Consider the following 10,494-nt stretch of genomic DNA (forward strand, 5'->3'; position numbering starts at 1 on the left):
TGACGAAATAAAACCCTATAAATAGGTGTGTCACTTCAAAAAGCCATTACCTTACAGTACAAATCACCCGTCCGTGCGTGTGTGTGTTCCTCTGAGAACACCTAACATTGGTCAGTTTTACGTGACATCACAATATGTAATATAAATATATAAATAACTTAGATAGGAGAGGCTGAGATCACACAATGCAACTAACTCCCATTATGCAAACTAAAGAAGCAGCAAATGAGAATCTGAAACCTGATGAAGACGCAAAGGCGCAGAAGGCCAAAGCTAAGAAACAGAGAGAAAGAATGAAATTAAACAGAGCTAAGAAACAGAGAGAAAGAATGAAATTAATCAGAGACAAATAATCCCTAAATGACAAAGAACGAAGACTAGCCACAAATGCTGACAACATGACACAGCAAAGATTGCTACAATCTCTGGAAGAAAAAGTACAAGAGTCTGTAGAGAACATCGAAAGGAAAAAAAGGAACTGGTCAAAGTATTCAAGTAATGAAAGACAACATCAACAAGCACATAACACCAGTAAGAAGAGACGCTACAGATCACAAGAACTAGAAGTTGATCAAGCTGCTGCCGCATTCTTAAAGAAGATGTCAGAAAGTGGACCCAATTATGTCTGTGCTTCCTGTGAACGAATTCTCTACAGAGAATCAGTGGCAGAGTTAAAACCTGGAAAGTATACAGGAACGATAGATATTGTAAGTCTCCTGGACAAAGACCCAACTGCAATCAAGCAAAACAACACTTGGATCTGCCACACATGTCATCGGTCCATTAAACTAGGGAAACTCCCTACACAGGCTTGGGCTAACAACTTATTACTCGACCCCATACCCCGAGAACTGCAGGATTTGCACCCGTTAGAAGAAAGGTTGATAAGTCAACGTATTGCCTTCATGAAACTTGTTGGCTTGCCAAGAGGCAGACAAAAGGCAATCCATGGTAATGCAGTCAATGTGCCATCTAACCTAGACACTATTATCAAATTATTGCCAAGACTTCCTGAAACTGCTGAGGTTGTTCCCTTGAAACTAAAACGAAAACTTTTATATATGAAACTTTTTATGAAACTTATATATGAAACTATATATGAAACTTTTTTTGATCTCTTTTTTTCATCTTATTTTTTTTCAACATTGGAAGACAAAATATGGTTTTTAAAACATTTTTTTGAGAATAAATATTTCTTTAACATTCACCTTTTAAGAAATAACTTTTTGTTTAACTAAAAGATATATATTTTACCCTACTGTATCTCATTAGTTATTGCTATGATAATATAATTGCTATATATCAGATGCGTGATAGTATATATACATTTTTGTAATACAGTAATACATTTATGACAATTAATATTATTGTCTGTTCACCTGCCAGAGGTTGTATCTCATTACTTATTGTATCTCATTACTTATTGTTATGATAATATAATTGCTATGATATAGTAACATGTTCTATTTTACGTAAAAAATAGAACATTCCTAGAGAACTATGGTTAAAGATAGGGTAAGTGATTTCCATTTGATTAAAATAGCACAGATCTGCTGGCGGAGACTTCTTTATTATTATTACAATTTAAGGTTAGAGCTAGCATGTGCTAGCATTGCTTACAAAATCCTCAGTTTCCATCCAAACATCGCAAAATCACGGTAAAATCCGCTATTTCTACCCGATCGTTTTGAAAGGTATCACTAGTCTGTTGGCTTGTGTCTAATCAGAATGTCAAATAAAGATGTATAAACAATCATATTTTGTTAAAACTGTTGTGAAAAGGTATCTTAGTTAAGTCCTCCTGGTCACTGGAACCAGCCAGTTCTAGCAGGGGGCAGTGGCAAACACTTGATCTCAGAGATTATGCATAACAAAGAGAGCCTAACCCTAAACCATTAAACAAAGGATATGTAAATCCCGCTATGCATGATGGGATTGATAGCCCTGTTTACTATCTTTGAATGAGATCCATTCAACTGGTCTTTTCTCTACTGAAGAGTTTTAACTTGACTTCAGTTCTATAAGCTGTAGTTTCAAAACTATTCACTCAATCTTATTAACCAATATATCATTATTTTGCTATGATTCCCTGCTTTCATATGACATGAAAAAATTAAAATGAAAAAATGCTAGATGACTGTCTCCCAGTCAAAATTGGTCACATATTTATATTTTGAGCACTTGTTATTGTATGCCCATATATGGAGTTCAGGCCAGCCTCTGACATCATATTGATGAAATCAGCGCACTCCATATATGGACATTTTCAGACGTATCAATGTTTTTGGGAGATCCGCTGATCTGATGACTTTCCACTCGGTGCATCAGGTGATACAATAGAATAGAATAGAGTTTAGTTACTATTTTCAGGCTGGTTTGTGGCCTGAAAATCTGCATATTCTTGATTCTTGATTCATCGTCCACAGCTGTGGATGCAGAGACGAAGGCTGTAGGCTTGTAGTAGAACGTTTAGAGAAGGTGGACGGCAGGAGCTGAAGGTGAATACTGTTAGTCGTTATTCAGTGACCTTGGGGGACAGGAGGTCTTCAGAGTGATGATGAATCAGAGCTGCTGTTTCTCCTCCCTCGCCTCCACCCAGACTCCCAGAGAGGCTCCTCCGCCCCAGTATGTTCTCCAACTCCACGATGACATCGTTGCTCTGCCACGGTGTGTCCTCTGTGTTCTGCACCATGGTAGAGTTGTAGCTGGGGGCGCTTCCACCGGGCAGGCGGTCCGGGTCCTCCACCGCTGTCCTCTTCACGGCCCTGCAATTGCGTCGTCGCCTGCAGCATCTGCAGAGCAGGTACAACACCTCCAGAACGTTGAGGAGCACGGAGAAACAGGCCACGGCCAGCATGAAGACGATGAAGACGTTTTTCTCTACGTGACGGGACGGGTAGCAAGCCACGCCTTTGGAATGGCACGGTTCGATGGAGCATGTGTACTCGGCCTCCAGGAAGATGGTTTTGTGGTACAGGTAGTACTGTCCCACGATGGAGGCCACCTCGATGAGGATCTTGACCACCAGGTGGATCAGGTAGGTGCACAGAAGATTCCCTTCGATCTTCACGTGGCCGCTCTCGTCGGTGTACCTGGGGTGTTTGAGCTTCCTGGTGCCTCCAGGGGGCGCCGGGCTGCTGGCCAGCTGCTTCCTCAGTTTGTTCTCCTTGTGGATGACATGCATCACGTGACCCAGGTACCACAGAGTGGGCGTGGACACGAAGATGATCTGCAGCGTCCAGTAGCGGATGTGCGAGATGGGGAAGAAGTAGGTGTAGCAGAGGCTTTGGCAACCGACCGCATTGTTGTTGCAAACGAAATTGGACATCTCGTCGCCCCACACGTTATCGGCGGGACCGCAGAGCACCATGATGCGAAACAGCAGGAGGACGGTCATCCAGATCTTCCCGATGCCGGTGGAGTGAGACTGGACTTTGTTCAATAAGCTTGACAGGAATCCCCAGTCTCCTGCCATGATCCTACCGGTTCTGTAAAACACACACGTTAGACTTGATGAGATTGAGAAGAGAGTTCTTTGAGCGGAGAATAACACACTGGACCATACAGTCCAGCCCTGTGCTTCTGACATAGTGATGATGTCACGATGAGTCAGTCATGTCCAAATATGGAGTCTCAGTTCGACCATGTCCAGATATGGAGCCTTTGGCATCTGTACTCACTCTGACATCACGGGTAACCATGGTGATCTAATGTAAACAATAGATGACATCACGGGTAACCCTGGTGATCTAATGTAAACAATAGAGTAACCATGGTGATCTAATGTAAACAATAGAGTAACCATGGTGATCTAATGTAAACAATAGATAATAATAATACATTTTATTTTATTTATTTGTATAGCACCTTTCATGACATGAAATGCAGCTCAAAGTGCTTTACAGAGCAAGAATACAATTACAGTTAGAACCAATTTAACAATAAAGCAAACAAAAATAAAATAAAATAAAATAAAAGCAAAGGCATAAAACAACATTAAAATAGGCAATACAGTGAGGAATTAAAAATCAACCAAAGAATCAGCTAAAAGCAAGAGTGAAGTAATAGGTCTTGAGCTGTGCTTTAAAGCTATCGACAGAGGCTCCGGGAGTTTATTCCACACTGTCGGTCCGTAAAAGCAGAATGCTGCTTCACCGTATTTTTTACATGTCATTGTATGTCATTGTAGGCACAAGCAGGTTCTTAAACCTTTTCACGTCAAGGACTCCCAAATTGATATGTATAAATTCCGCAGACCCTCTGAAGGAAAGGATTTGAGCCAGGGATCCCCAGAAGAGATGACTTATGTTAAAAATGTCTAAATGCTTCACCTTTTTTCAACATTTTTCCAAATGTTGCAAAAATAGATGATCTACACTTGTAAGCTCACATGATATCAAGAACTGTATATATTTAGCATGAGTAGACTATTATTGTACATAAAAAAAATATATATATATAATAACAATTGAAAGTATCTACAGTTATTTGACTGAGGGATGTGTAACCTTGCCATGCATGTACACAGTATGTACAAACTGCTCATGCACTGTTGAATTTAACATGTACATTTTCTTTTGTATAGGTGGATATTACAGTGAGAAGCTGTTGAATCGAGAAGGCTTCAGGGTCCTGGTCCTAAACACCAACCTGCACTAAAGTCAGAACAAGCAGACCCAGAACATGGCAGACCCAGTGGGCCAGTTCAAATGGGCTGATCAGGTTCTGACAGAGGCAGGCAACAACAAGGAGAGGGTAAACTTCCTCTCTTCCGTGTGAAACTCAAAACAGTACAGCATCTACAGTAAATGAAACTTTAGAATTCTATTTTACCAAATGACCTGAGTGTGTAGAGAATTGTACAGTATGAATTGGGATCTCAGACATAAAGTATCGTGTCGAGCTCCGTGGCATAATACTGTTATTAAATTGAGGGTCCTTGAGATGAAAAATGATGAGAATCATATATCTATAGACTCTATAGCATCTCCCAGATTGTGTCTTGCGTCTTTCAGGTGTACATCATTGGCCACGTTCCTCCAGGTTTCTTTGAGAAGAAGAGGAGTATGCCTTGGTTTAAAGCGGAGTTCAATAAGCGCTATTTGGAGCTGATCCTGAAACATCATTCTGTAATCGCTGGCCAGTTCTTTGGTCATCATCACACTGACAGCTTCCGCATGTTCTACAACTCTGCAGGTATTCATATACATTTGTTTCCTTCGTTATTATTTTGTATGCATTGGCTTTGATTTCAAGTAATATCCAATATTTTAACTACTTGAACCCTAGCATCCCTTCTCTGGGGCTAACAATCGGCAAACATGGCAGAGCTACAAGCTCACAGCTTGTAGATCGGCTATTGTCACTAGAATATAATCAAACATTTTGAGTGTAGATTGAAAACAGGAGAGGGCCTATAGAGCCCTTGGGAATACGATCAACTATGCACTTAGTTAACTCTAAATAATTGTACTGTTATTGACCACTTAAACCCTATACTTGGCTTGTAGATCTGCTATTTTCTGTGAAGGTTTTCCCCACAATATGGATGCTGGGGTTCAAGTAATTCATTGTTATATGAGGATGTAGACCTAATCATTTCATTTTATGAGGGTGGAAAAGTCAATGTACATCAATATTACTGCACCAGTGAACCTATTTAACAATGACACCTATTGCCAATTACATAGAATTTTTGATCACTGGCAATGACCGTATGTCAACTCAAGTGACATTGCCACAGATTGTGGACTTTGAGCCTGCTACAGAAGATATACGTACATTTATTGATTGTGTGCTTGAGCAACTCATTTTGAACAATAATTAATATAATGGTCTTGTTAATTTCAGCCTCAGTATATATGTTTAGGGAGTTTCAATATGTTGCCTTCTCTCTGCAACAGGCTCTCCTATCAGTGCAATGTTCTTGAGCCCAGGGGTCTCACCATGGAAGACAACACTGCCTGGGGTCGTAGATGGAGCCAACAACCCTGGGATCCGTATCTTTGAATACGACACTCAAACACTCCTAGTTAAAGTAAGAAAAGGACTTTCTCTTCACTTAATGTGCCAAAAGAGGGACAAGAGGGTTAATGGGGTTAAGTACACCCTTTTTTGACAGAGGGACCATGAATGTGTAACCTTGCCATGTACACAGTATGTAGAATCTGCTCATGCATACTGTAGTCCAATTTTCATTCATGGCCTTTCCTATATCAACTCCCACAGGATGTGGTGACATACTACCTGGACCTGACCCGTGCCAACCAAGCCCAGGCTCACTGGGAGCAGGAGTACCGCCTGACAGAGAGCTTCAGGGTGGCAGACGCCTCTCCAGCCTCCATGCACCAGGTGCTGGAGAACATGGCCAACGACCACAGCTACCTACAGAAATACTACGAGTTCAACTCGGTCAACTACGACCTGACAGAATGCGACAGTGACTGCCGTATTGACCACGTGTGTGCTGTTAGAGAGGTAGACTTTGACAGTTATGAACACTGTCTGGAACAAGAAGGAGCCACTTCACTTCATGCTGCCTTGCTGCCAGTCCTCACTGTGGCATTCGGTGTAGTCTTGAATTACTTGTAAAATAGCATTGAAGTTGAAACATCACCACCCATCTAATCTTGCATCACCAGGCCATCTGCAGTACCTGTGGAAAGACTGGTTTCTAATTGCTGTGCAGTGATCATCATATCTGGTCAAGAGCCCACTTGGCCTACTGTCCACCGCAGGTCAGTCTACGGGTCAACCACTCCCTCATTGATTTAACGCATTCTTTCGTGTCAGGTACACTAGGTCTCTCATAATTGGACGGGTGGGTCGAGATTTAAAAACAGTCCATTTCTGTATCCACTCTAGACCAGATATGCAAACTGCAAAGCGAACCGATCCCAGTCTACCACCTGTCACTGAACCTTTTGCCATTCAGTGAGCCATTGCCTGCCATATCATACGATTCAAGTAAAGAGCTTTTGATATAAGCAATGTCTTTTTTATTATTAGTTGTCTTTAATCTATTGTTAAATAATAATTCCATTATTATTTGTCTTTAATAATTGGTGGCCACTGCTACCAATTATGCATTTTCACCCAGTGATGCAACACGAATGCTGAAATCAGTCATGTATGTGTAAAATGTAACTTATACCAGGAAAACAGCACATTTATCTTCAATATTCTTAAATCATTTATCGCATGTTTAATTCAAGCAGAAAACAGAAAAGTGCTTTGACATATTGGCCATTTGTTTTTCAGCCAAATATGGTAAGTGAGTGCATTCTTACCTGTAGAACATATAGTGCTATATACACAATAAACCAACTGCCAATTACGACTTTATTGTCATAGCTGCTAGATTATTCCTGTAATTCCACAGGAAGTGTTTTTGATCACTGCCGGTAAACCAACTCAAGTGCCATTGCAACTGATTGTGCACTTTGAGCTACAGAAGATGTAAATTTATTGATTGTGTGCTTGAGCAACTTATTTTTGAACAATAATACATTATGGTCTTGGTTCTTCACACGCTGGGATTTTGACAGTGCAGTTTTTATTGCTCCGGGGAGAGCTCAAACGGGTCACATGACCAGGACCTGTTTGGATGAGATGAAAGGCTGCATGGCGGAGTCCAGGGCTGTGCGGTAGTCCTGCAGGCTGACCTCAGTACAGCCCGGTGCGGTCAGCTTCCCCTGGCGCACCAGGGAGCACAGCTCCTCCAGCATGCCTCTGAAGGCCCCTTCGTCATTTGCGTGATCCTTCTTCCACCGTGTGACCCAAAAGCCGCGCACTTCCACATCCTTAAAAATGAGAGCACTCACAGGTACAATGACAGGCTGTTTAGCCATGCCTCCATAGGTCACCATGCAACCTCCAACCTGTAGGTGACGGAGGAGTTCCGTTGCACTCTTGCCCCCTACGCCGTTCAGTGCCAGCTTGGGTCTTGGACACGTCTTGAATAGTTCTTTCATCTCAGGCCGTCTTAGCGTCTCCTCCTTGATGACATGGCTGGCCCCCATGGCCTTCAGCCGGTCACTGAGCTGCGTGAACTCTGGCCTGTCTCGTACAACGTTGATGGTGTTGACTCCCCTTGCAGCGGCAATCTGTATAACAGCCTGACCTACTCCACTGTTGGATGCATTTTGGATCACTGTGTCACCTGGCTTGAGGTCCTTAAAGTCAGCCAGCATCCTGAAGGCAGTGCAGGGGTTGACCCCCAGTGTGGCAGCACACAACAAGGGAATGTCATTTGGCAGTGAGATGACATCTTCCTCTGCTAGCACTGCTGCTGTCCTCCAGGTCCCTTGCCCAGTGTCTTTGGGAATAACCCAGTCTCCCACTTTGAGAGATTTCACCTGGCTCCCCAGTTCCACAACCTCAGCCACGCCCTCATTACCCCCCACTGCTGGGAAGTCAGGTAGGATAGCATATGTGCCTTGAATCATGTTGATGTCTGCAGGGTTGATTGGGGCTGCCAGCATTTTGACAAGAACATCTTTTGCACCAATGGAGGGCAGGTCCACGTTCTCCAACTGTACAACTTGAGCAGGGTCTCCATGGTTCCTGTAGACCAGTGCAGAGCAGCATCCTCCTCCAGTAGGACCAGTAGAGGAGTACAACCTCTGTGTATGAACCCCTGAACATGTGTTACTATGTGGTGCTGCTGCTGCTGCTGTAACTGGCTGTTTTAGCACAACAGTCGCGAAGGTTCTGCAAGTTGTCTGATGTCTGGAACAACTGCTCTGAATTAGTACGCGTGCAGCTCGAGGGAGCTTCATTTTACGACTGTATGACTGTTGTTTACACCGCTCATGAAGTATAGGAAGCGGCCATGTTGGATTAACCCATTTTATGCCGATGAAACGTAACCATGGTGATCTAATGTAAACAATAGATGAAACGTAACCATGTCACACAGGGGTTGTTGACATTAGATCGCCATGGTTACCAAAGAGGTCAGAGTGCGTCCATATGTCATGAAGTCCATATTTGGATGTGATGGTTGACCCAGGACTCTATATCTGGACCAGACTTTCCGCTAGGCAATTTGTGGGCCGGACACCGTGACCGGCAAGATTATATTGTATCCGTCAAAGAATATATATTATCGGCCATAATAATGGTTTAGTTTAGCTTTAATTTTCAACTCTCAGAGGGTACAATTGGTCCATTTGGTTGGTTTGTAAACTAGCAACCATATAAGGAGTTCCCAATGCAGCTACGCCCAAATATGGAGTGTGTTGTCTAACCTCATATTGTCTTCATGGCATCAGCAAACAAATCAGTCAGCTCCATATATGGGCACAAAAGGGGGCATGCCCATATATGGGCATTTACTGATGACATCAGGGATCTCCATATATGGGAATAAAAGGGACAAGGACTGACAAATACAGAGATCTCCATATATGGGCATATCAGTATGCCCATATATGGGCATATATTGATGACATCAGGCATCTCCATATATGGGCATTAAAAGGACAAGGACTGACAAATACAGGGGTCTCCATATATGGGCATATATGGAGACCTCTAGTCATGTATAATGCCCGAACGTACCATAGACCTGTACTCAGCACCAGTGAACGTACCATAGACCTGTACTCAGCACCAGTGGCACTGATCAGCCACGGGCGTGGCCGCTGATCTGAGGGACATTTATATTGCGGTCCACCCAGGAGAAGGTAGCTGTGCTTCGTAGAAAATCCAAGCTCAAGAGCAGTGACAACCATACACTGTAAAAATTAATGGACAAAGTGACGCTATTGGTTTCTACAGAACGTAAATGAAGCCTATTGTTCAGGAATTTCAAATCTGCCATCTTTCTACATTGCGTCATATCCTGCGCAACCGGAAAGAATGTTATTGGTTGGGTAGCTTGTCAATCAAGAGCGGGGACGGGGAACAAATTCTATTGGTTGTGTAGCTTGTCAATTAAATCATTCCGCCCCTCCTACAGCATATTGCATATTCTACTTTATCATCAATTTGATAAAGATGTCCGATTGCCGTGAAAGGCCTGAGAAGAAATGGCACCCTTTTCACATTGGCCTATTACAGTGCCACCAGGAGGCCACAATAATAACCTACCTGACCTGGCGGAGACCTTTTCTAGTTCATTTATGTATTTAGTTAGTTACAGAAAGAATGTGCTCTCCATGTAAAAAACTTTAAAGGTTTCGTACCCAATCATCCACGGATGCGGCGGACCTTCCTGTCCCAGCGCTCACCTCCCCACAGGAGCGACAGAGATGTGTCTGGTCATCTATGAAAACATATTTCTGAGTTCAGTGAAGTCCAATTTTTTGGTCAGGGTGAGGCTGATAAACATTTGATTGAAGCCTACCAGAGTCCTCCTAAAGCTGTCTTCCAATATTTTGGCGTACCAGGTCAAGGTTGCCTAGCAGGCCCTGCTCCACCCCAGCAGTGGCTAACACCAGCATCTCTGCGATCTTAAAATACAGGTTAGTGTTAACAGTGTTCTTTTAG

The 10,494-nt window shown here is 42.8% G+C and overlaps 2 protein-coding genes and 1 pseudogene across 3 annotated transcripts; 1 reads left to right on the forward strand and 2 right to left on the reverse strand.

Moving 5' to 3' along the window:
• Window positions 1-2,515: 2,515 nt before the first annotated feature.
• LOC308094022 (gap junction Cx32.2 protein-like) lies at window positions 2,516-3,475 on the reverse strand (the record flags this gene model as incomplete). Its single annotated transcript, XM_080440461.1, has 1 exon — window positions 2,516-3,475. One exon carries the CDS (start codon window positions 3,473-3,475, stop codon window positions 2,516-2,518), a length of 960 nt encoding a protein of 319 aa, XP_080296587.1.
• Window positions 3,476-3,644: 169 nt separating this feature from the next.
• On the forward strand, window positions 3,645-6,591 carry LOC308094032 (acid sphingomyelinase-like phosphodiesterase 3b; annotated as a pseudogene). The gene is made up of 5 exons: window positions 3,645-3,693; window positions 4,586-4,755; window positions 5,016-5,196; window positions 5,904-6,037; window positions 6,229-6,591. The product of its transcript is annotated as an acid sphingomyelinase-like phosphodiesterase 3b (transcript).
• Window positions 6,592-7,195: 604 nt separating this feature from the next.
• Window positions 7,196-8,834, reverse strand: LOC308098835 (enoyl-[acyl-carrier-protein] reductase, mitochondrial-like). The gene has a single exon (XM_080447293.1). It carries the CDS (start codon window positions 8,778-8,780, stop codon window positions 7,584-7,586), a length of 1,197 nt encoding a protein of 398 aa, XP_080303419.1. The 5' UTR covers window positions 8,781-8,834; the 3' UTR covers window positions 7,196-7,583.
• Between the last annotated feature and the right edge of the window lie 1,660 nt (window positions 8,835-10,494).

The sequence above is a fragment of the Gymnoscopelus braueri genome, assembly GCF_963280865.1.
Source record: "Gymnoscopelus braueri genome assembly, chromosome: 2".
NCBI classification, from domain to species: Eukaryota; Metazoa; Chordata; class Actinopteri; order Myctophiformes; family Myctophidae; genus Gymnoscopelus; species Gymnoscopelus braueri.

Bases quoted from the DNA above. Each gene is read 5' to 3' on its own strand.
- LOC308098835 (XM_080447293.1), bottom strand. From the start codon at position 8,780: ATGAAGCTCCCTCGAGCTGCACGCGTACTAATTCAGAGCAGTTGTTCC.